This window comes from Panthera leo, chromosome D3 (genome assembly GCF_018350215.1).
Source record: "Panthera leo isolate Ple1 chromosome D3, P.leo_Ple1_pat1.1, whole genome shotgun sequence".
NCBI classification, from domain to species: domain Eukaryota; kingdom Metazoa; phylum Chordata; class Mammalia; order Carnivora; family Felidae; genus Panthera; species Panthera leo.
In genome coordinates, this window is record NC_056690.1 from 10,600,692 (window position 1) to 10,625,839 (window position 25,148).

The 25,148-nt window shown below is 50.2% G+C and overlaps 2 protein-coding genes across 5 annotated transcripts in view; one reads left to right on the forward strand and one right to left on the reverse strand.

The window, feature by feature from the left end:
* On the reverse strand, nt 1-24,924 carry IQCD (IQ motif containing D). 3 transcript variants are annotated; one of them, XM_042911333.1, is made up of 5 exons: nt 24,687-24,924; nt 5,884-6,705; nt 3,462-3,695; nt 1,274-1,342; nt 1-497 (listed from the first exon to the last, which is right to left on the reverse strand). In XM_042911333.1, exons 2-5 carry the CDS (start codon nt 6,610-6,612, stop codon nt 174-176), a joined length of 1,356 nt encoding a protein of 451 aa, XP_042767267.1. In that variant the 5' UTR covers nt 6,613-6,705; nt 24,687-24,924; the 3' UTR covers nt 1-173. The 3 variants fall into 3 exon arrangements, with proteins under 3 accessions (XP_042767267.1, XP_042767264.1, XP_042767265.1); XM_042911330.1 differs by having other exon boundaries at nt 1,274-1,345; nt 24,687-24,921; XM_042911331.1 differs by lacking the exon at nt 24,687-24,924 and adding an exon at nt 19,147-19,219 and having other exon boundaries at nt 1,274-1,345.
* The window catches only part of TPCN1 (two pore segment channel 1), a 62,314-nt gene continuing 62,069 nt past the window's right edge, over nt 24,904-25,148 (forward strand). The window contains exon 1 of one of the 2 annotated variants that reach the window (XM_042911328.1): nt 24,904-25,104. In XM_042911328.1, coding sequence (XP_042767262.1) covers nt 24,924-25,104 — 181 coding nt within the window. In that variant the 5' untranslated portion in view covers nt 24,904-24,923. The remainder of the gene's footprint in view (nt 25,105-25,148) is intronic. The other variant, XM_042911325.1, reaches the window with a different exon arrangement.

The following is a 25,148-nucleotide window of genomic DNA, read 5'->3' on the forward strand; positions in this document are numbered from 1 at the left end:
CCTGGGCAAAGCGACGTTTATTCGTAGGATGGGACTTGAGATGGTTTTTAACTTTGAAAAATCCCTCCAGCCAGGAATGGCCGGGCTCCCCCTCCTCGTGGCCCCCCGGCCTGCTCTCCGAGAAGTGAGGAGCGCGGCGACACGGGTCGGGAGTGGGGCGCCCGGGGGGAGACTCACTTCCTGCCCTTGCCCTTGCCCTTGCCCTTGCCCTTCTCCTTGCCCCTGCCCTTCTTGCCCCTCCGTTTGCTCTTGCTTCGCTTTTTCCTGGACCTGAGCACGGAACGGACCAGGTAGCCCTTCCACACGGCCTGGATGAGCGTGGCGGCCCGCACCATGCGCAGCATCTCCTGCTCGGCCTCCATTTTCTTCTTGGCATTGACCTCCCGCTCGGCCCGGATCTGGGCGAACTCCTCCACGAGCACCTTGTACCTCTGCCTCAGCTCCTCCAGCTGGACCTTCTCCTCCTTGTGGATGATGTCGAGCTCCTCGTACTCGTCCTGGGGTGGGGGGGCAGGGGGTGGGGGTCACCGAGCACGGGGCGCCGCCTGCCACCCTCCCCTGCGTGCACCCCCGGCCTTCCCGGAGGGGCTTCCGCCCCGGCAGTGGCGCCTACGGTCCCAGAGCTGTGGGGAGGCGGGCCTGAGGGCACCCTGTTTTCTAGGTCTCTGTTTGCTAAGCGCTTCCTCCAGGCCGCGTCCTGGGCCGGGTGCTAGCATTTGTGACCGTGGTGCCTCACCGTATCCCTTTCATGGCCCCAGCGCAGGGATGACTCGATCACATGCAGAGTCAGGCTCAGAAAGGTCAAGCCCCTTGCTTCAGGTCACACAGCGGGTAAGGGACACTGGAGTAGAAGCTCCAAATGATAACAGGGACCAGCTTCACTGCGCTGTCCCGGCAGGCGGCACATCTCAGGAGATACCTGGGCGCGACTGAGGGAAGCAGGGGAGGCAAGCCCGCGCCAGAGTCTGCCCAGGAGGAGTCCTGGCTCATGAGGCTGCTGGCAGGAGCCGCGTGCGGAGGGGACAGAGAGTATGGGATGTGGACACTAGATGGAGCCAAGATCGTTGGGCCCGGTGACAAGCGCTTAGTGGCTTCCGGCTTCCGGCTCCTTCCTCTCCCACCTCTCCCCACGCTGTGCGAGGCCAGACAAACCCTTGGGCCTAAGGTAGGGGGGCAGGGAAGCCTGTCTGGGGAGGCCCAGAGCTTGGCACAGACCATGGGCCTTTCCTAGAGGATCATGGGAAACGCACTCGAGAGACTACAGCACAAATACCTGCTTCTCGCCCATCTCCATATCGTATTTCTGGATCCAGTTCTCAATTTCCGTCTCCACTTTGTATTTCTTCTAAAAAAAAAGTCAACAAGTCATTGTTTGATGGATTCATAGGAACAACAAACCGTGCCGAGCTCACTCTGCAGCAAGCTTTAACGTGCCTCGCCCACAAGGTAGCTTCTCCATTTCACAGATGAGGAAACTGGAGATCAGACGTGCTAACTCACTTGCCCGAGATCACAGAGCGAATGAGAGGTAGAGCCTGAATTTGAAGCCACAGGTGTCTGACTCCAGAACACTCTAGGCAGAGGGAGCAGCCAGTGCAAAGGCCCTGAGGTAGGAACAGGCTTGCGGTGTTGAAGAGCAGAAATTGAGCCAGCGTGGCCGGAAATGGAGTGGCTGAGGAGGAGCGGGGTCCCAGGGAGGTCAGAGTGAGAAGCTGCATCACCGAAGGGAATGTCAGCAGTGGAAGCAATTCGGATCCTAGCGTCAAGGAGACGGAAAGCCATTGGGTGGATTTTGATGCAGGAGAGGGACATAATCTGTTTTTTAAAGATCAGCTCCCCTACCTACAACGGAATGTTATTCAGCCATAAAAAGGAACGAAGTATTGACAAATGCTACGTGGATGAACCTTGAAAACGTGAGCTAAGGGAAAGAAGCCAGACACAAAAGGCCACATATTCTATGATTGCATTTATATGAAGTGTCTAGAACAGGCAAATCCATAGAAGCAGAAAGCAGATTAGTGGTTGCCAGGGGCTGGAGGGAAGGGGGAATGGGGAGTGACTGCTTAACGGGTATGGGGTTTTATTTGGGGGATTGAAACGTTCTGGAACGAGATCGGGGGGTGGCTGCACAACACTGTGAATGTACTAAATGCCACCGAACCGTTCACTTTAAAATGGTTAAGTTTAGGGGCGCCTGGGTGGCTCGGTCGGTTGGGCGTCCGACTTCAGCTCAGGTCACGATCTCGCGGTCCGTGAGTTCAAGCCCCGCGTCGGGCTCTGGGCTGACAGCTCAGAGCCTGGAGCCTGCTTCTGATTCTGTGTCTCCCTCTCTCTGCCCCTCCCCCGTTCATGCTCTGTCTCTCGCTGTCTCAAAAATAAATAAACGTTAAAAAAAGAAATGGTTAAGTTTAGGGGCGCCTGGGTGGCTCAGTCAGTTAAGGGTCTGACTTTGGCTCAGGTCACGATCTCACGGTTCGTGGGTTCGATCCCCGCGTCGGGCTCTGTGCTGACCGCTCAGAGCCTGGAGCCTGCTTTGGATTTTGTCTCCCTCTCTCTCTCTCTCTCTCTCTCTCTCTCTCTCTGCCCCTCCCAGGCTCACGCTCTGTCTCTCTGTCTCTCTCAAAAATAAACATTAAAAATTTCTTTTGGTGGTTAAGTTTATGTTATGTGAATTTCAGTGAAGAACAAATAAACCAACTCCCTAATCCTACAGGGTAAGAGCTCTTGACTTGGGCACCATGGACGGGCTGGCTGCAGAGGGCCTGTGCCCCCCCAGAACCGCCCCCCGGACGTGCAGGTGTATCTGTGCCTTCCTACGGAGCAGAGGCCCATGACTTCCATCAGATGCTCAGGAGTCATGACACTAAGACGAAAACTGGGAACAAGTATTAGAGAATTCCTTTATGAGGAAAGAGATCCGGAAGCAAGCTGGGTGTGTGCAGGCCCAGGGCCCAGAGGAGATGCTGGAGAAGGCAAGAGAAGTGATGTGTCCTGAGCACTTAATGCACTCACTTTCCACCTACCGTCTCATTCGATTGTCCTAATGACCCATTAGACCAATCTGCTCACTTTCGTTTTAAAGATGGCAACACGGGCTGGAGGGAATTACGAAATTCGCCTGAGGTTTAGGAGCTCCTTCAGGTCCTTTGCACGACAAGGTGGGTATTATCATCTCTCTGGGGCTCAGAGTAGTTAAGGCACTCGCCCAGGGTCACACAGCCAGCGTGCAGGAGGATAGGACCAGTGTCTCCGCCCCAGCCCCCAGGCCCATGTGTAGCACAGGGGGTGGGGGGTAGACACTGGCTCATTCCTGCACTTCCCCTGTTCCCAAGCCCTCCTCCTCAGGGGAGCTGTTCCCTGTCCGGCTGGGGGAGGCCTACCCTGCCCTGCCCTCCTGCTAGACCACCCCTCCCCTGCCCCCGGGGCCTCCGTTGTCCCCTCCCTGCTGTCCCCCGTACCTTCCTCAGCGCCTGCTCTGCCTCCCGGTTTTCCACGACCAGGTTGTGGTGTTGTGACCTCAGCAGCAGTATCTCCTGCTGGATCTTGGCCACCCTGGCCTGCGAGGCCCGGAAGTCTGCCTTCTGCTGCTTCTCGGCCTCCTGCTTGGTGCGAAGGAGGTTGTTCTCGGAGAGCCTGAGCACCTGGTGCAGGTGGTTTTTCAGTTCTTGGATCACGAAGTTCTCTTTCTCCACCTGGGCCAGGAAGACGAGAGGCTCCATCATTACCTACGTGATGCCCGGTAGTCGCAGGAGAACTGGTACCACACGCTCCCTTGCGGGGGGGAGCCGGCAACCTGCGCTGTTACCTGGCAGAACCCCGCCCCCAGTGCCCAAGGGGGACGGAGACCGCCTGATCACAGCCAAGGCAATTGAGGCTCAAGGGCATCGGCTCATCTGTCTGGGGCTGTACAGCTGAGCCGGGGAGGGGTGGGGGTACTTGAAGCCAGGTCTGTCTGATCCGGACCCCATGTGCTTGGCCACCCCCTCTGTCTCCTGGCTTGAGTGATGGGCACGGGCAAGCTGGGGCGAGGCCTCTGGGCAGGTCTGGACAGTGGCACAGAACAGGAGTATTCCGTTGGCAGAGACACTAGGAGTGTTTCATGAGAGCACGAGACACACGTACTGTGGGGATTGTCCCCCGCTAATGCTTGAGGGACAAAACCGCCCTCAGAAGGTTCTAGAACAGGAATGGGGGTGGAGGATGGGGCCATTCTGTAAATAAGCTGCAAAGGCTGGTCACAAGCCCCGGAGTCTCCGTGTGAGCACAGCAGTGCTGTGACTGGCTCCCGCCAGCAGCCTGGGGGGCTGGGGTCAACTGGCAGGGGGGACCCCTGGGAGTCTGAGCTTCTCTTGACCCCGCGGCAGCCCAAGGGTGTCACCCTCTCATTTCACACTGAGATCCAAGTGACACGATAACACTTGTCAACCCGGAGAAATGGAATTTGAGCCCAGATCCGTCCAACTTGGAAGCCCAAGCCGTCTCCACCACCCGAATGGGACCCACTAAGCTGTTTGGGGCCCCTCTCCCTGTCCCTCGCCGGCGCTCTTCCAACCTGTGCGTGGTCTCCCCTGACCGAGCGCCCCGGGCCGAAAGAGACAAGGCCCCCGTCCTCTTACGGGGTGCCAGACCCGAATCAAATCACCAGATAAATAATCGCATAAACATTCATCAACAAACTCTGCTTTCAAGGACAAATTCAGTGAGAACCTAAGGAGGTTCAGCCTGAGCTAGGGCGTGGGGGAGGCCGGGTGGCAAACAGTTTTGCAGGGCCTCGTGCTCTGTGTATCACAGGGGGCTGGAAATGGCAGTGCCAAGGCTGTGGAGCAGAATACTCCTGGGAAACGTGGCCCCAGGCACGGACGACCCTTCCCAGCAAAGCCAGCCACAGGGTGTGGCTAAGATCCGTGACCGTGGGCTACTTCCAGGTTGCATCCCCAAAGGGCCAGGGTCAAGGCCCTCCTCCCCTTTCTGCCTCCTGTTGGCTGGACCAGCGGTGACATGATGGGGGTCTTCTGGGTCCATGGTTAGAAGCCCTGTGTGTGTGTGGGGGGGGGGGGGGGGGCAGGGAAGGGTTGGGGGAGGGGCAGCAGAAAGGCCGGACGGAAGGAGCCTGGAGCCCTGACGAATTTACAAGGCAGAGCTTCTGTGACTGCTCCAGCTTTCCCACTAGAGAGAAACACATTTCCATCTTGACTAAGCCGCTGTCATCTTGGGTCTGTCTTGGGAGCCAAACCTATACTTGGATACCACCTCATGGGGACTCTGTAAGGCTCTACTGAGCAAACATATGCACAGCATCATACATACGTGTGCATCCCGGATGGTTATTAGGCTGGAATCATGTTATCGTTCCCCCTTCTTCAAAATCCTTCTAGAGCTTCCACCTGTGCCATCTGCCCCTCGCCCTCCGAACAGAGATCACATTTGTCGATGAGGCCTCAAAGGTACCGTGTGGTCTTCTGGCAAACCCTAAAGTACTCGCTCCCCAGCCCTTTGTAGAAAGAGCTCGCCTGTTGCTGGCCTGGCCTGTTCCTCCTCCCTCTCTTGCCTGGTTCACTCCCTTTCGTTCTTCAGGCGTTGGCTCTGATGTCTCTGACCCTTTGGGTCTCTTGTCACACTGTCCTATGGCACCCTGCGCTTACCCTCCGTCCTATTTCTCAAAACCGTAACGAAATCAGGTCTTTAAGACCTACCTTCCCCCACACTGCATGAGGCAGGGACAATGGGGACTCATTTATGAGACCCGGCACCTAGTAAGTGCTCCTAACAGTACGCGTGGGGTGAGTGAATGACAGCAGGCGTTTAAGTCACCGAGACAAAAACCCGGCCGCCGAAAGGGTTGGCTTCTCCGTGTGGCCCCTTCCACGGTCTGACCGATACCTCTGCGTCCCTGTTCTTCATGCTCGCCGCCAACTCATTCTCCAGCGCATCAATGATGTCCTGGTTCCTCCTGTTCTGTCTACTGACATCCTGTATGAACTGAGTCTTCTCCCTGGCTTCCATGGGGCTGGTGAGTAGCTTCTCGAACAGGAAGCCCCGCAGTTCCATCAGGCAGTCAATAAAACGCTGGGCTTCTGCGCTTCGGCCCAGCGCGTGCGTCTCCGAGAGCTTTGCCGCCTGCGGGTTATCGAGCAAGAGTCTCAGGACGTCCTTGGTGGACTCTCTGATGTGCTCCATGAGCGGCAGTAGGTTGGATTTCTGCAGCTGCACGGAGAGGAGGCGGTCTCTGAGCCATCCCTCGTCCTCAGACTCTTCCTCCTCCTGCAGCCGCCTCTCCTTATCCTGCAGGTAAGCGACACTGTCCAGGAGGCTGCGACACAGGTCCTCGTGCTCTCTCACCGCCCTCCTGACGTCCCCTCCCAGAATCCCCTCCAGAGCCTCGTCCTTGGAAGCCAAGTGTGAGAGCAGGGTCACCAGCTCCACCTTGTGGATGGTCTCGTCCAGTACGGACATGACCCTCTTGGTCTCGATGGTGGTGAGTTTGGACTTCGAGGGGACCAAGGGTTTTAGCGGGGAGGCCGGCTTTTTGGACAGCTCTGCCGTCAGCCTCATTCTGTTGATGTCAGGGCCCTGGTAGAGAGGGGCCACGGCGAGGACATCGAGAGCCATTTTCCGAGCGGTCTCCCTTGCCCCTGTGCGCCCTGGGAGGCGCAGACGTTGGCAGACTACGTAGGTCTCCTGCCGTTAGTGGCTCTGGCGACCCTGCGAAGGAAGGAGTAAGTGGTTAGTGGCGCGGTGCTGCACGAATGTGGCTGCTGTGGCCGCAGCGGCCACAGACCGTCAACGCCGAGAACTCGTCCCGGGTGCCCCGCAGCTTTTACGCAGAACCTCTCACTGAAGGCGGTTTCTAGCGTTGTGAGGGCATCGGACACGAGGGAAGGAGGACCAAGCGTAGAGGTGGGTCTCAGGCACAGATGTCAGGCAGGGCGCAGCCGGGAGTGCAGACGCCATTCTGTTGAAGCGACTTAACTAGGTAGGATATTAAGTGTCCCCGGAAATGGGTTTGTTCAGCCATTTACATTAATGAGCATTTAATCGCAACAGACATCGTTTCGGGTGACTTAACATGAATGAATAAAAGTCAATGCTATTGAATTTTTTTTTTTTAAAGCATCTAAATATAGAAAGCCAGTTACACGGGTGATGGAAAGAGTTGAGAGGCTAACCAGGGAAGGGGAAGCCACCCAGCCACAGTCAACGGCAGGAGGCCACCACAGAAGGAGCTGGTGGTGAGCTTGGAGGACGAGGGTCACCCAGGGGAAGCTGGAACCACACCCACTTCCTGTCCAGGCGGAGCTATAGCCCCCCCAGGAGCTGTGGCCACCGCTGGAAACGCAGCCCAAAGCAGAGAGAAGAGGAAATACTGTGGTTTCTTCTTCCTCCCACCCTCCAATCCGACACCAGCGCCTCCCATCGGCCAAACCCAGGGGGAAGCCAGAGGACAAGACGAGTGGGCACAGCAGCCTGCAGGTGTCAGCAGCCCGAGACAGAGCAGCACAGGGACAGAGGGAACAATGTGGCTGCGAGCAAATGGGACTGGGACCAGCACAGCACATCTGCGCTGGTTTTTAAGTATGGATTTTAAAAGTCGGGGGGGGGCGCGAACAGTGACTTTGAAACACAGTCTTTCGAACTTGCTTCGCTACGTGTGATGTTGTATCTCGGACTGGATCCTGGAATGGGAAACGGACATTAGTAGGAAAATGTAAAATCAAACCAAGCCGATGGTGTCGTTAACAGCATTGTACCAACGTTAGTTTCTTGGTGTTGACGGACAGACCCATCACGGTTATTGAAGATATTAACGTTGGGAGAGCTGAGTACAGGGCATTTGGGAATCCTGAACTATCTTTGCAACTTTTCCGTAAATCTACGGTCATTACAAAATAAAAAGTTGAAAAGACTCTCTGAGAAATTTGTGGCAGCGATCAGACATCGATCAGACATCGATCATGGATGTTGTGTACCTGGCACAATGGCTGAGTACTAGCTTCGCAATAGCCCCACTTGGGTTTAGACCCTTGCTGGGGGGACCCTGGGCTACTTGTCCAATCCTCCTAAGCCGGGGCTTCCTCAGCCATAAAACAGAGATCTTAAGATCCGGTGAGAAGTTGCTGGCACAGGGCCTCTACATGGTAAGTGCTCAATAAATAATAACTAGCATTATTAACCCAGGGAACCCCGATCCCAGGTCCAGGACTGTGGTGATTTCCTGGTCTGAGTGTCTGGGCTTGGCCGGAGATCCAGATGTACCATCGGACTTGCCTCCTGCCTCCTGCCCAGGATTGGCTGGGCCTCCCAACATACCATGTCTAAGAGGGACCTCACCGCGTCCCCAGCCCTTACCCTGCTCCTTCCTTATCCTTTGTCCTGGCGATTGGCAATTCTGCCATCCGACTTGCTCGAGCTGGAAACCTGAGTGCCACCCCACACTCTCCTCCCCCCCCCCCACATCCCAGTCTCTTCGTTCTTTCTCTGACAGCGCCCCCTCCTTTCCTTTCCTTCCGGGCAGCCTTTGTGCCACCGAGTGAGGGCCTTATCATCTCTCACTCGGATGATGAAAGAGCTTCTTAACTGGTTTGCTTACGTCTCCTCCTGCTCCCTGCAGTAAGGGTCATCTATCTGGGTATTTATTGAGCTCCTGGGGATATAAAAGAGATACAAGGAATGGTTCCTGTCCTGCCAGAGTTTATAACCTAGTTTGGAATATGAAACACGCACGCGTGAAAGTTCAACAACTCTAGGAGGAAGGGCATAAAGCTGTAATCACAGAATAGGTTGAGATCATGCCCAGCTTTCAACATAGAGTGGGGACTTTGGAGTTTATCTTGTAGGAGATTGGGATCCATTTTGATTTTGGGAAACAGATAACAGGATCAACTCAGATTTTCGAGAAAGATTGGTCGTAATGGATGATTTGTAGGGAAAGGGTTGTGGCAAGTAGAGAGCTTGGGGTATTATAAACCTTCCACCTCAGGGCCTTTGCACATGCTCTTTTCATCTTCTTGAAACATTCTTCTCCCTCCTCATTACTAATTATTTGCACTCAGATCTCAGTTCACATTGTCACTTCTTCAGGGAAGACTTGCCTGGGCTTCCAGGCTGGGTCGAATTCTTGTAGTTGATTCTTATAAGGCCAGCCTCTTTGTGGCAGCCACCATCCCCATCCCAACCTCCTTCCTTCTTGCTTGCCTGTAATATAGTGGCTGGAAATATTCAGTCCTCAACTTCTCAACCTCCTTTACAGTTCTGAGTGGCTATAGACACTGTTAGAGCCAATGAGATAGAGAAGTTTTCTAGGGGCTTCTAGGAAACCTTTTACCTTCCCCATACAAAAGAAAGACACTGTTGGCTTCACCTCCGTTCCTTGAACTTGGGCTTTAATGCTGGAGCAGTGGCAGCCACTTTGTGAATGAGAAGGAAACTGCAGGAATACTATTCCTGATGTCATTCAGCCACTGGACCTTCCAAGGGTCCATCATCTCTTACCCAGATGACTGTGAGAACCTCTTCACTGGTAACCCTGCTTCCGCCCACGTCCTCCACGGTCTCATCACAGCAGCCAGAGGGAGGCTTTTAAAACGTCAGATTCTTTTACTCCTCTGTTCAAAATCCAGCTCACGAGGACCGGTTATTAAAATTTCAGGGTATTTGTGAGGTTCCTGTTAAGCCATTGGTAACTTGACTTTTTTTTTTTAAGTTTGTTTCATTTATTTTGAGAGAAAGAGAGAGAGAGGTAGAGAGAGGGAATCTCAAGCAGACTCCGCACTGTCCGTGCAGTGCCCGATGTGGGGCTCGAACTCAGGAACCGTGAGATCGGTGACCTGAGCCGAAACCAAGAGTCAGGTGCTCAACCAACTGAGCCACCCAGGTGCCCCGAGCCATCAGTAGTTTGAAATCAGCCATGGTGGGAGTATTTACACATGGAAACTGGCAAATACTACAGATCAGTGCCCCCTCCCACCAAACTGGTTGTTGGACATTTACCAGAACCCCCCCGCTACCAACAGCTCCCCATCTCACTCGGGATAAAAGCCAAAGTCCTTACAACGACCTAGAAGGCCCTACGTAATCTGGCTGCTGCGACCACTTGCTCTTCTGCACTCAGACCGACCCTTTTGCTGTTCCCTGAACATGTCAAGTGTGCTCCAGCCTCTGACAGGGCCTTTGCACTTGCTGTCTGTGCACCACGACCCTTGCCCCCCGCCAAGCCCCAGGGCTGGAGCATTCATCTAAATATCTGCAAAGCTCATTCCCGCACTTCCTCCTCTGCTCAAATCTTGGTGTAGTAGTGAGTGCTCTCCGGATTTCCTTCATAAAACGTAAACCCTCTCCTCCTCCTTGCCCTCCCTGCCCTCCCTTTCCCCCTATCCTGTTTGCTTTTCTCCCAGCTAGGTTCTCACCGTCTGACATCCGTATATGGGCCTGTTTGTTTATAGTCTGTCTTTCCTCCTCCCCTAAAAGGTGAGCTCCAATGAAGGCAGGGGCTTTATCTATTTTGATCACGGCTACATACCCGGCACTGAAAAAAACATCTCAACATCGTCTTGGGGCGAGGGCTGGGCCTGCCACCTCCAGGTTCCCTGTGCCCTTCTCCTTGTCATATGCTGTGGATGCAAGAAATGTTTTGAAGACGGATCATCAAGGGGCGCCTGGGTGGCTCAGTCGGTTAAGCGTCCGACTTCGGCTCAGGTCCTGATCTCTCGGTCCGTGAGTTCAAGCCCCGTGTGGGGCTCTGTGCTGACAGCTTAGAGCCTGGAGCGTGTTTCAGATTCCATGTCTCCCTCTCTCTTCTGACCCTCCCCTGTTCATGCTCTGTCTCTCTCTGTCTCAAAAATAAATAAACTCTTAAAAAAAAAAAAAAAAGAAGGAGTCATCAGGACTTGATGAGTGAGACCGTTTTGCGTTTGGGGGACTGGGAGAGAAAGATTGGGCCCTTTTGAGGGACTAGACAAATTGGGGGGAAGGAGGTGTGGAAGGGAGGACAAAGAGCTCGTTTTTTTTTTAATATATTTTTAAGATTTATTCATTTTTCAGAGACAGAGAGTGAGCGGGGGAGGGGCAGAGCGAGAGGGAGACACAGAATCCGAAGCAGGCTCCAGGCTGCGAGCTGTCAGCACAGAGCCCGACGTGGGGCCCGAACTCACAGACGGTGAGATCACGACCTGAGCTGAAGTCGGTCGCCCAACGGACTGAGCCACCCAGGCGCCCCTCGGTTTTGTTTTTTTTTGTGTGTTTTTTTATTTTTTATTTTTTAACGTTTATTTATTTTTGAGACAGAGAGAGAGACAGAGCATGAACGGGGGAGGGGCAGAGAGAGAGGGAGACACAGAATCGGAAACAGGCTCCAGGCTCCGAGCCGTCAGCCCAGAGCCCGACGCGGGGCTCGAACTCACGGACCGCGAGATCGTGACCTGAGCCGAAGTCGGATGCTCAACCGACGGAGCCACCCAGGCGCCCCTTTTTGTGTGTTTTTTTAAAGTCTATTTATTTTTTTTTTTTTAATTTTTTTTTTTTTTTCAACGTTTATTTTATTTTTGGGACAGAGAGAGACAGAGCATGAACGGGGGAGGGACAGAGAGAGAGGGAGACACAGAATCGGAAACAGGCTCCAGGCTCCGAGCCATCAGCCCAGAGCCCGACGCGGGGCTCGAACTCACAGACCGTGAGATCGTGACCTGGCTGAAGTCGGACGCTTAACCGACTGCGCCACCCAGGCGCCCCAAGTCTATTTATTTTTGAGAGCAAGAGAGAGTGTGCTTAGCCACGGTCGGTGTCTGTTGCTTACAATCAAAGAAGCCTAGCTGAGCGTGCTCTAGGCATCTGACAACACACATCCAGGGGGTCCTGGGAGGCCTTGGGGACAGAGACATAAATGCAGAGGGAGGAGTCGCGGACGCTTGAAGCCCCGAGAGATATTCAGTTCCCCGAACCGGAGGACACGAACAGAAGAGCGGGAATCCGAGGAACATCTCGAGTGACCACGAGCAAGGAAGAAAGGCAGCCAGATGAGATGCTAAGGACCCTTGCTTCCTCGGCCAGGCAAAATGGGTCCCAAAGTCAGAAGGCTCTGGGAGTGGAGGCGAGGAGGGCCCTACCTGGCATCTCTTTGTTTCTCCGCCCCCACTTTCTGCCCCCCCCCCCCCCCCCGTCAATCTCGTGAATCCCCTTAAGGCTTTTCCCCCCCGAAGATCATGTTGCAGGGACAGCCAGGGAGCTTCCTCGGCCCCTCTGAAGATCTTTGCTCCGTGGCCACGGGATGAACGTGAACAAAGTGCTTCACGAAGCTCTCCCATTGTCCCCCAAAGCTCTCAGGCGTAAATCAGAAAACGCCTGAACTCTTCAGAGACTGCAGCTGGAAATGCAACGTTCTATGAAATGTTTCCAATTTGCTTTCAGCCAAATTACCTCTTTTGCTTTAAAGGGCAAACTTGTTTTCTTTGATTATGATGACGCCCATCAGTGTTTGACAGCTCATTTGGGTGAACACAGAGAAGCCAGCGGAACGACGATTCGGGGGGGAAATGCATCTCACTCTGATGACAAAAGTCACTGGAGAATCTCTTTCCCTTGAATCCTAATATGATCATTTCATGTCCTTTTTAATGCCACCAACCTTAATATTTAAATCATTTCCAACTTAAGCCTCTCCTTTTAAAATTCCTGCCCTGAGAGTGAAGCAAGGTTGTTAATGGATGGGGAACTTTAATTGGGTTTTCCCTTTATTTGTCATTAATTCTGCTGATGAACTTTATAAATGGAAATATATCTTTATCATGCAAATTATACCTCGTCTTCATTCAAATGGGCTTGTTGGATATTTTATTACTTTTCACTCTCAGAACATTTTGAGAAAAGAAAAAAAAGGGTTTGAGCGAAATTACATTTTCTTCCCCTTGGGGAGAAAAAGAGGAAGAAAACCCGACCCTTGCAACTACCCCGCACATCTCACAATGGTACATGGAGGCAGAGGGGGTTAAACAAAACTGGAGTGTGGTCGGGGGGGGGGGGGGGGGGGGGGGGGAATCTCATTGCAAAGAACGACATTTTGATATTAGCTAACTCTTGGCAACTGATTCCATACCCAACACTGTTCTAAATGCCTTGGGTGTGGGGCGCCTGGGTGACTTGGTCGGTTGAGCGTCCGACTTCGGCTCAGGTCATGATCTCACGGTCTGTGAGTTCGAGCCCTGCGTCGGGCTCTGGGCTGACGGCTCGGAGCCTGGAGCCTGTTTCCGATTCTGTGTCTCCCTCTCTCTCTGCCCCTCCCCTGTTCATGCTCTGTCTCTCTCTGTCTCAAAAATAAATAAACGTTAAAAAAAAAAATTTCAAATGCCTTGGGTGTATTAACTCCCTCATTCCTTACAACAACCTTACGAGGTAGGTGTTTTCATTAGTTCTACTCACAGCCAGGGAAAGGGAGGCAGAGAGGAAGGTGAGATGTCTCCATGAATTTATAGCTACTAAGCGGCCACGCTGGGGTCTCAGCCCAGGCAACCTTTCTGGAGAGCCTGCCCCCCCGCCGTAACTCCAACTGTCCGGTCTTACCATTTTCAGATCGACTTTTCTAGTGGCCCAAGCACAGTGATACTTTGCCGGCCCAGTTTCAGTGGATCCCGTCAAGCAGAGACCCAGTGGACAGACGGGTCCCAGATCCGGTTCCCACAGCATTCAATCGACTTAGCGGCTACAATATGAATGCTCATACTTGTCGTTATAGGTATATGTACACGTCCCACCAGCAGTGTTCTTGCTGGTGTCGCATTCCCGTGGGCACACCTGGGATTAGACACAGGTTGCGACAACAGAGCTGTCGCCCCATCACGCTCTCCCCGCTCGAGAGAGAGCGCATCAGGATGCAAATGAGTGAGTGGCTGAATTATTTTAGGGTGAGCTTTGAATCATCTCTCATTGACTTTAATGTTTTCGAGTCAATCATTCACCTACTTTGGAGCTTATTATAAACTAGTTACCGAGACACCCGTTGTAACTGATCACGACACAGGACTGTCAAGCAGCATGAGGCCGTCGTGTGGGAAGCAGAATGTGGGGTCTGGGTCAGGAAAGCAGCCTTCGTGAGGGTTAGTTCTGATTCAGGGTTGTCCAAATCTCTCTCACTAACATGCCACCTTTGTGATTTCTGCCAAGTCTATAGACCAGAGCGTACTATTACCAACTCAACTTTTTTTTTTTTTCCTGAAGTGTAAGTATACTTTCATTCTTAAGTACTTTCATGAAAAAGGAAGCTTTCTAACTAGAAAATCTGTATCACTGTCCTCACAGAGAACACAAGAATGTCTACATCCTGATATCAATTCACTCTAGCTGGATGCTATTGCTCGGGGACGATGAGCATGAGCCCAGATCTCTGTTGTTAAAAAGCGAGATTAGCAACTGGCAGGGAGATGTTACAGACATACGAAAAAAAAGAGAGAAGAGATAAATTACAAATGTCAGGAAGGAAAGAGAGGCCATCACTACTGATCCCATGGATGTTAAAATGATAATAAAGGAATGTAATGAACTCCTCTATGGCCATAAATTTGATAACCTAGATGAAATGGACCAATTCCTTGAAGATACAATCACAAAAACTCTCACGAGGAGAGATAGATAATCTCAATGGGCCTTTATATATTAAAGAAATTGATCAATAATTAATAACTTTCCCAAACAGAAAACTCCTAGATGATTTCACCGGTGAATTCTACCAACTATTTGAGGAAGAAATTATACCAGTTCTTTAACATTTCTTCCAGAAAACAGAAGCAGAAAGAATATTTCCTAACAGGTTCTATGAGGCTAGCCTTATTGTAATGCCAAAACAGACAAATACCCTATAATAAAAGAAAGCTACAGACCAATATCTCTCAGAAACATAGATGCAACAATCCTTGACAAAATATTCACAAATTGAAGTATATATATTCACAAATATATATAATATATAATATATATTCACAAATTGAAGTATAAAAAGATAATATATATAATATATAATATAATATATATTCACAAATTGAAGTATAAAAAGAATTATATCCCACAACCAAGTGGGCTTTCTCCTGTGCCTGCAAGGTCCATTCAACATTCAAAACTCAATTCACGTAATCCATTACATCAACAAAAAGGAAAACCATGTCAATAGATGCAAAAAAGCATTTGACAAAACCCCACACGATTCAACGATGACACTAAACTTCTCAGCAAATGAGGAATATCATGGAATTACCGCAACTGGATGTAGAACATCTACAAAAGCCCTACAGCTGGCATCATACTCGATTGCGAGGAACTAGACGTTTTTTTCCCTAAGGTTAGGAACAAGGCGAGAATATCCCCCCTTACGCTCCCTGTTTAACACCATATTGGAAGTCCCGGCTAATGCAATAAGACAAGAAAAGGAATTAAGTGTATACAGATTGGGAAGGAAGAAATAAAGCCATCTTTGTCTGCAAATAACACGATTACGTATGTAGAAAATCCCAAAGAATCTCTATACACGCTCCTGGAATCGCACAGTCATGGCCAAGTTGCCGGATGTAAGGCTAACATACAAAAGACTTATTAACACCAAACTCAGATTTTCTCATTGATGTCATTGGAAAGGATCTTCAGCATAGGCTTCTCACCATGAGAATCAATGTAAGTGGTGTTAGTGCCACGTGCATACATCTCTTCCAAAAAGTATCGTTGAACCAACAAAACGAACTGAACGCACCCTCTCTTATAGTACCAGCCTACTGTTTAAAATTCCTAGTACGTGCATTCCTAGACAACTAAATATTTCCTCAGTGATTCGTAGCTTCGACTGAGATTTTTTTTGTTTTTTTTTTTTGCTTTCCTGGCTCCATTCCTGCTACTTCCCATGACTAGACAAAAAAGGCTGCTTGTGGTTTAGATGGGAGAGAGCTAAGGAGGAATGGTTTGGGGTGGGAAATATGGTTGGAGGTGGAGATGACAAAGGGAAGTTTTCACAAGAGATGCTATTTGTTTTTACTTCCTACCCTAGTGGAGAATTTGCAGTTCCCGCCCAATTTCAGATCGAATAAACCCATGTTGTGGATTTCACGATTTGCGTAGTTGATTTCAAGTACTTAAAAAAAAATTTTTTTTTAATGTTTATTTTTGAGTGAGAGTGAGAGTGAGCCGCGGAGGGGCAGAGAGAGAGGGAGACACAGAATCTGAAGCGGGTTCCAGGCTCTGAGCTGTTAGGAGAGCCTGATGTGGGTGTCGAACTCACGGACCACGAGTTCGTGACCTGAGCTAACGTTAGAAGCTTAACCAACTGAGCCATCCAGGCGCCCCTGATTTCATGTACTTTTGACAGCTCTGTCCCGTTTCTCAGCTTTACAATTGCCACCCACCCCAGGCCCTTAGGACCTAACACTCCCTGCTTCATTCTTAACCTGAGCTCCTTCTTGGGATTCAAAGAAATCTTTGATGGCTAAGGGATTCCTGGCCACTTAGTTCTGATCTCACCACCTACTTGCTGGGGTAATAGGCAGAGGTTTTGCCTTTGAAACAGCAGGAATTTCCCTTTTAGTCTCAGGAGATCCCACTGGTCTGGCAGCCATGCAAATAGCTTTCTTCAGAACTCTGTATGCTTTATCTGAGCCTTCTAAGTCTAGAGCGGAGAGAGTGAGCGGCTGGAAAGGGGTAGAGAATCCATGACGGAGACTGCTGTCCCAAGCCAAGATCACGTAGTGGACACTCAACAAATCACTGTGGAATAAGTGAAGAGACGGCAAATCCAGCCCATTTCCTCACAAGGAACTGTTGGCATCATATGATAATGTTACTTCACGAAATACGTTATGTCCTGAATTAGAACCAGAAGATAGCGTCATATTTTAAGAATGAAAACTGTGGGCCAGCGTTTGGCCTATTTGTTTCCCATCCCTGTACTCGGGGCTTGGAATTTTAAAATAAAAAGATTTTAAATCCAATTTGTTTTTTTCTTTTTCGTAGTTTTTTTTTTTTTTTTTTTTTTTTTTCTATCACCACTTTTGAAATATTACCCAATCCTCTCATGTCCTTTCGGAGAACCTGTGTTTTGGGGGTTATATTTGGTTTGCAAAAGATTCCCAGGCTGGAGCTGTTAGCAGCGAACGCTGGAGGCATTAACGGATAACAGACGGAATCTCATCTGCCGTGATGACTTCATGGCTGTGGGCTCCAACGTTACCCTGTGCTTTGGAGACAGAGGGCACTGAGTGGTGACGGAGGCTGGGAGGCAATGTGCTCCTGGGGACAGATTTCTAAACTGTTGGTTTTAATGAACGCTCTCTACTGGACATTGGCCATAGCTACAGCCCTGGGCAAGTTCACTTGACCTTCTGGGCCCTTATCTCCTCATTGGTGAAGGAGAAAAGAAAAACATGAGCCTACCACACACAGTGATTAAGTTTGTGGGTTCTAGATCCTTGCTGTGTGGCTTTGGCAAGTCGATCAAACCCTCTAAGCTTTGGCTTCCTCATCTGTAAAATGGGGATAGTAAGGGAACCCATACTCAATAGAACTGTCATGAGTACGACATGAAATCCTGGCTCAATAATGTTCAGCTTGGGCGCCCGGGGGGCTCAATCGGTGAAGTGTCTGACTTCGGCTCAGGTCATGATCTCACGATTCATGGGTTCAAGCCCTGTGTCGGGCTCTGGGCTGACAGCTCGGAGACTGGAGCCTGCTTTGGATTCTGTGTCTCCCTCTCTCTCTCTCTCTCACTGCCCCATCCCTGCTTGTGCGTGCTCTCTCTCTGTGTTTCTCAAAAATAAATAGACGTTAAAAAAATAATGTCTAGCTTTTATTACTTTTATTATGATTTCAAAAATAATATAACTTAGTATTTTTTAATGTTTATTTATTTTTTTGAGAAAGGGAGAGAAGGCGAGCAGGGGAAGGGCAGAGAGAGAGGGAGACACAGAATCGGAAGCAGACTCCAGGCTCTGAGCTGTCAGCATAAAGTCTGACATGTGGCTTGAACTCACAAACTGTGAGATCACGACCTGAACCGAAGTCACATGCTTAACCAACTGAGCCACCCAGGCGCCCCTATGGTTTAGTATTAATATTTGAATACTTCTTAAAATAGAAGATGTATTTTTCCTCAGTATGCAGAAGGGTTTATAAAGTGCCAAAATGGAACGACTTTTGACTCTTTTTTACTGTTTTAAAAAATTGTTTTAATGTTTATTTATTTATTTATTTTAAGGAGGGGGGGGGCACAAGCAGGAGAGGGGCAGAGAAAGAGGGAGAGACAGAATCCCAAGCGGGTGCCACATCGCCAGCACAGAGCCCGATGTGGGGCTTGAACTCTTGGAATGTGAGATCAGGACCCATGATGAAACCAAGAGTTGGCTGCTTAATGGACTGAATCACCCAGGCACCCCTACTGTTTGTTTTTAATTCGACTGATTTCTACATTATTTTCATTTTGCTGTTGGTGATGAAGGAGGACTGGAGTCCCGTTTCCTGTCTCCTCCTCCTTACAAATTAATTCATCATGATTTTTAATTCCTCCTTTGGTTAAATGTCATTTTAGACGTGTTTATTTCTGGTTATATTCAACTGTGGGTAGTATCACTGTGGCTGTTTGAGACAAAAGGAAGAATTTCCTAGTGGTGCATTTAGATTCTTCTAAAATAAACTTCCTCCACCTAAGAAAATATTTAAATCCTAATCTTATCAAATGCGAAACACTGGTTTTTCCTCACTGCTTGATTACGTTCAAGAAGTGTCTTTTTTAAACCAAGGATTACGACCCTTCGGTGAGTAGTGAAATCAATTCGCCAGTTGGGACTGGCGTTAAAAATAAATGAAATAGAATGGGAACTATTAGAGTGCGTGGCGTGTAGTTAAGTATTCATGTGTTATTAACACGTGTGTGCTGAGCAGAGAAGGAAAATGTATTTCTTTGGTTTGTGGTTAAAGGGAAAAAAAATCTGTGTTCGAAAGCCACCCCCCCCACCCCCTCGCTAAAGGCATTTGATTGGTTGTAGAATATAACGTGCTGCTATTATTTGAAAGCTAAGGTCAAAGAGATACTTTCCCCTGATTTCAAATCATCTTGATTTGCAATCACGTTTCCTTTCAGTTCCACTAACCAGGGCCTGAAGGGAGAAGTAGGGTTATGTGCACACGTACCTGTTCGCATGCAATACCATTTGCCTTGTATGGAAATATCAGTCTGGGACAAGGTTTCTTTCTTTCTTTCTTTCTTTCTTTCTTTCTTTCTTTCTTTCTCTTTCTTTCTTTCTTTCTTTTTCTTTCTTTCTTTTTCTTTCTTTCTTTTCTTTCTTTCTTTTCTTTCTTTTTTTCCTTTCTTTCCTTCTTCCTTCCTCCCTCTTTCTTTCTTTTTTCCTTTCTTTCTATGTTTATCTTTGAGAGAGAGAGAGAGAGAGAGAGAGACAGACAGACAGAGCGTGAGTGGGGGAGGTGCAGTGAGAGGGAGACAGAGAATCCAAGCCGGCTCCAGGCTCTGAGCTGTCAGCCCAGAACCCCGACGTGGGCCTCCAACCCATGAACTGTGAGATCATGACCGGAGCCAAAGTCCGATGCCTAACGGACGGAGTGACCCAGGCGCCCCCTGTAGCAGCGTCCCTGGCCTCTACCCATTCGATGCAGGTAGCACATTTTTCTCATCACCGATTCTGACCAGTTGGAGACAAAATGTCTCTAGACATTGCCAAATATCCCCACATGGTGAGGGTGGCAGGTCGGGGGATGCCCCTGGTGGAGCATCACTGGCCTAGACCACAGTGGCCTTGCTCTTCTATAAAATTCCTGCCTCCCCCCACCCCCACCCCCAAGTCCAGCGCTCCATCCAGGTTCGAAGGAAGGCCTGTCCCTGGCCAGCTCAGCTCTGTCTGACGAGCTGACATCCGTGCCATCGAAAGCTGCCATCGGTTACGAAATCAAGATCGGGTTCACGAGCTGAGTGTCAGGAGACCCAGCTGCATGAGTCTCCCTGTTGGAGCTCTTGGAATAAGTCTGAGCACGTCCCTTATCTCTCTGGCATCTGGGGATACAGTACTTGTCCAAACCACATCAAAAGGCAACTGGGTGGAGGGGCGCTGATCTACTAGATGAGAAAGCCCTGTTGAGGGTTAAAAGTCCTCTTCAAAGGGGAGTGATAATTATTATATGTTGAAGCATAAATCAGGTGGTGCCTCATTGCTCTGAGTTCTTGTCTCCTAGGGAAAAGGTGTGTGTGTGTGGGGGGGGGGGGGGGGAGGAATTTAGCACAGAGCAAGGAAGACTCAGCCTTTTCCATTTTTCACTGTAAATGAAGTGAAAACCCAAGCTAAAACCATGGCATTTACATCTGACCACGTGCGCCTAGAATGTTCCGGAGGGATGCCTTGCTCAGGGGTAGGGCAAATGCCCTGGACAGCCTATCCAGCCCGTAGGCAGGGAAACTGATGCTGGGTCTCTGTCGCCCCACTGCTTCCAATCTAAGGCTGTCTGGGGCTTTCTGGGTGGAGGGTGCAGTCTGGGAGAGGGAATGGTGGGGCAGATTCTTGCCTTCTAGCAACAACTTGTGTATGTCCAGACGAGGCATGAACAGTGACCTCAGACCTCACCCCTTCTCAAGTCTGCCTTTCCTGCCATTTTCAGTACTTTTTTGTCGTGTCCCAGCCTGGTCATCTGGCTATCCTTCTATTTTCACTTCCCGTCGACAACCTTACTTTGGGGGTGGGGGGGTGGGGCAGGGAATAAGAAAGTCATCCTAACTTGATTGGTTAGAAAATCCAACCGTGGCATCTTCCCTCATTGCTCAAGAGGAGACATGAAAGGCTGGGGGAGGAGTTTTAAGCAGGGAGTGAGCGACGAGACGAGATCTACTGCCTGGATAATTGTGGTGAAAGGGTTGGCAGGGGCAAGGAGACAGAAGGATCAGGTTTGGAAGGCTGTCACGGTGTCTAGGGAAGAGACGTGGGTGGCCTCAACCAGAGACAAAGCAGTGGATGGGCCCTAGGAACACCGAGCAGGCGAATCAGTGGGATGAGATGAAGCAGTGGCTGTGGGGGCTGGGGGAGAAGGAAGTGGGGGATGGTGTTTAGAGTCCTGGCTCAGGTTGCCTGACGGATTGTTTCCGTGTTTACCCAAAGGGTGAACACTGGCAGAGAAGCAGGCGTTGAGGGGTTGGGGTGTTTACTGATGGCAGAACGTGCTATCCATTTACCAACTGTGGGGCTGTGTGCGCCTGGAGGGGGCGCCTCTTTCTAGGCACGATATATGTGTAGACTAGCAGCCACCTGGGTGGGACATCTGTGAAATGTGGCGGAGTGGTTGATATCTGGAGTAGATTTTGTGTTTTATTGTTATTGTTTTTAGTTATTCAATGTAATTAATTAATTTTAATTTAATTTGTTTTGGTGAGAGAGAGAGAGAGAGAGAGAGCGAGCACACAAGCAGGGTAGGGGCAGAGAGAAGCAGAGAGAAGGAGAGACAGAGTCCCAAGCAGGCCCTACACCATCAGCGCAGAGCCCGATATGGGGCTTGAACTTACGAACTGTGAGCTCATGACCCGAGCTGAGACCAAGGGTTGGATGCTTAACTGATTGTGCCACCCCAGGCGCCCCTGGAGTAGATTTTAAGAAAGACCCAGAAAGACCCAGAAATGTGAGAGCTGTTACTGCACCGATGGTGACTGAAGCCGTGGCAGGGACAGAGGGCAAGCAGAGCGAGAAGGTTGAAGCTCCTTCACTCTTTTAATGAGATTTGTTCTGATTGGCTTCAATCTCCCCGACCAGCCATCCCTCAAAGCCCTCCTGCCCTCACTCTGTGCTGCAGCCACACTGGTCTCTAAAGTGTTCAGGGGCGCCTGGGTGGCTCAGTCGGTTGAGCGTCCGACTTCGGCTCAGGTCACGATCTCGCGGTCCGTGAGTTCGAGCCCCGCGTCGGGCTCTGGGCTGACAGCTCAGAGCCTGGAGCCTGCTTCCGATTCTGTGTCTCCCTCTCTCTGACCCTCCCCCGTTCATGCTCTGTCTCTCTCTGTCTCAAAAATAAATAAACTTAAAAAAAAAATTTAAAAAAAAATAAAAAATAAAGTGTTGAAAGCAGCAGGATCTTCACACACGATGTTCCTTTTCCCAGAAACCATTTCCCAACCCCTAGATTAGCTCTTTCTCAACCTTCAAGTCTCAGCTCAATGGCTACCTCTCCCCAGACTGGAACAGAGAGGGCACTGTGATCTGTGGAAACCCTCTGTACCTTTTCTGCATGGTACTTATCATGGGTGTAATTTTTTTTTACACTCTATTGAGGTATAATTTACATCCCCTAAGATTTGCCCATTGTAATTGTACCACTCCATGACTTGTTTGTAAATGTCCAAAGTTATGCCGCATCACCACAAAATTTCTATCACTTCCCCCCAACTTCCCATGAGCTAATTTGCAAACAATTTCTATTCCCACATTTAACTTTTCTGGATATATCATACAAATGAAATCATATAAATGGAATCATACAGTATGAAATCGTTCGTATCTGACTTTGTGCTTAGCTCAGTAATTTTGTTTTCAATTTGAGGGAGAGAGAGTGTGTGAGCGGAAGAGGGGAGCAGAGGGAGAGGAAAAAAGAGAGAGAGAGAGAGAGAGAGAGAGAGAGAGGATCTTAAGTAGGTTCCACGCTCAATGCAGAGCTCCACTCGGGACTCAATCCCACGACCCTGGGATCATGACCTGAGCTGAAATCAAGAGTCGGATGCTCAGCTGACTGAGCGCCCCGCCCCCCCCCCAGGCGCCCCAGCGCAGTAGTTTTTTTTTTTTTTTTTTTTTTTTATAACGTTTATTTATTTTTGGGACAGAGAGAGACAGAGCATGAATGGGGGAGGGGCAGAGAGAGAGGGAGACACAGAATCGGAAACAGGCTCCAGGCTCTGAGCCATCAGCCCAGAGCCCGACGCGGGGCTCGAACTCACTGACCGCGAGATCGTGACCTGAGCCGAAGTCGGACGCTCAACCGACTGCGCCCCCCAGGCGCCCCCCAGCGCAGTAGTTTTTAAGGAGGGGTGACTCTGGCCTCCAGGAGACATTTGACAATACTTTGGATATATATTTGGTTGTCACAGCTGGGAGAGGGCGCTACGGGCATATACAGTGGGTAGAGGCTGGGGATAAAGCTAAAACATCCTGCCCTGCACAGAATGGCCCTCTACGACAAAGAATCGTCTATCCCGAAGTGTCAGTGGTGCCAATGGACCTGACTTGGCATAGTGGTTTTGAGGTTCAACCATGTTGTAGCATGTATCATTATTTCGTTCCGCTATTCTTTCTGTCTGTATGAATTCGACTATTCTATGTATCTTTTTTTTTTTTTTCAACGTTTTTTTATTTATTTTTGGGACAGAGAGAGACAGAGCATGAACGGGGGAGGGGCAGAGAGAGAAGGAGACACAGAATCGGAAAGAGGCTCCAGGCTCCGAGCTGTCAGCCCAGAGCCTGACACGGGGCTCGAACTCACGGACCGCGAGATCGTGACCTGGCTGAAGTCGGACGCTTAACCGACTGCGCCACCCAGGCGCCCCACCGACTGCGCCACCCAGGCGCCCCTCTATGTATCTTATATAAGTGGAATCATACATAGTGGTCCTTTTGTGCTTGGCTTATATTCACCTAGCATTAGATCTCCATGGTCCTTGTAGCATTTATCAGAATTTCATCCCTCTTACGGGCTGAATCATATTCCATTGTGCGTGTTTTGTTTTTTTTTTTTAATCCATTTATCCATTGATGGGCTACAGTTGCTCTTTGAGGAAAGGATTTGTCGTCCTCCATGCTCCACCGTTCTAGAAATGCACCTGCACAGGTGTACTTTTACATTCATCTGTATATTACTAGATTAATGACTATCTCCCACATTAGACAAGCTCCATGAATGCAGGAATTAGTTTCCGTTGTTGTTGTTGTTGTTGCTGTTTTCTCTACCCCAGCACCCAGTAGTAGGCACTTGGTGAACACTTATGAATATTTGAGATATGGAACAAAACGACTCCCTCTGATCCATTTGAAGCAGGAAGACAAATGGACAAATGTGCTTTCGGAAGAAAAGAAATTGCCACTGTTTGCTGAGCACTTACTACGTTGCTCAGCTCCATGCCAAGCTTTTCATTGCCTCAATTCATTTAATCCTTAACAACTAACCCTTTGAATGAAGTATGCACAACGAAATCACATTTTAAGGACAAGAATGGGAATTAAGTTATGTCGTTAGCACAACAGGAAAACAATGATATAATCGAAAGGACCTAATCTGAACACACCCAAGTGAGATGACTTGCATGCTCCTCCTGGAATGCATGGCCTTTGGGCGAAATGGTAGGGAACTTGTAAACTACCCTCTCATCCCCATCACCTATGTTTGACTTGAACTTAGTTAACCAGGATGTGACTCCACTTGACTAGTATCATCCACGTATTAAGGATGGGGAAGCGGGGATGTGAAGATGGTGAGCGGGGAGGCAGAGTAGAAGCAAGGACACAGAAGATGCCCAGTACTCCTTGAAGGCAGTGGAGAGGGAGGCCCGGACAGAGGCAGGGGCTGGAGAGCAGGGTTCTGGGGGCAGGGACAGCATCGCGGTGCGGGCTACTGATTCCTCAGGCACCAAATGATAGCGGACTGGATCCTATTCCCCATCTCCCGCTCATTCCCGGCCCTTCCCCACCGGGGTCACTCACCTGCTCCTAGCGCCCTGGTTTCTCAACGCAGTTACTTAACTCCGTTGTACCTGCGTTGCTAGGTTACCCGCCAATCACTGAAGGAGGGACTCGGCGTCTGACTGACTTTCTTTTTCACCATTCCATTCCTTGTTTCGCTCAATCCGCCCCACCTCCTGAGGCCTGACCAATCAGGAGTACCGCCTCTCTGACCCTCCGCCAATGAAAAGGCCCGCGAGTCTCCCTGGGTTGGGCTGAATGAGGAAGGCGGGGGTGGGGTGGGTGGGGAAAGGGGCGGAGCTTCTTTGTCCCACCTCTTCCCAAGGAGGTGGGCAGGGGATCCTGCATCAGCAGCGGGCGAGAACTGGGGAAGGACGTGAAGCTTGCCCAATCAGAGCTCATCATGCTGCCTGGGTAGCCAATAGGCCGCGGCAAAGAGGTGGAATGGGGCGGGGCCGGGGGGTTGAAGGGACGGTAAGCGGC

Coding starts and splice junctions, on each gene's coding strand:
- IQCD (XM_042911330.1), bottom strand. CDS start 6,612: ATGGCTCTCGATGTCCTCGCCGTGGCCCCTCTCTACCAGGGCCCTGAC. Junction 3,696..5,883: donor TGAAGAACAGGGACGCAGAG/GTATCGGTCAGA, acceptor TTCCTGGCCCAG/GTGGAGAAAGAGAACTTCGT. Junction 498..1,273: donor TGGAGATGGGCGAGAAGCAG/GTATTTGTGCTG, acceptor CCCCCACCCCAG/GACGAGTACGAGGAGCTCGA.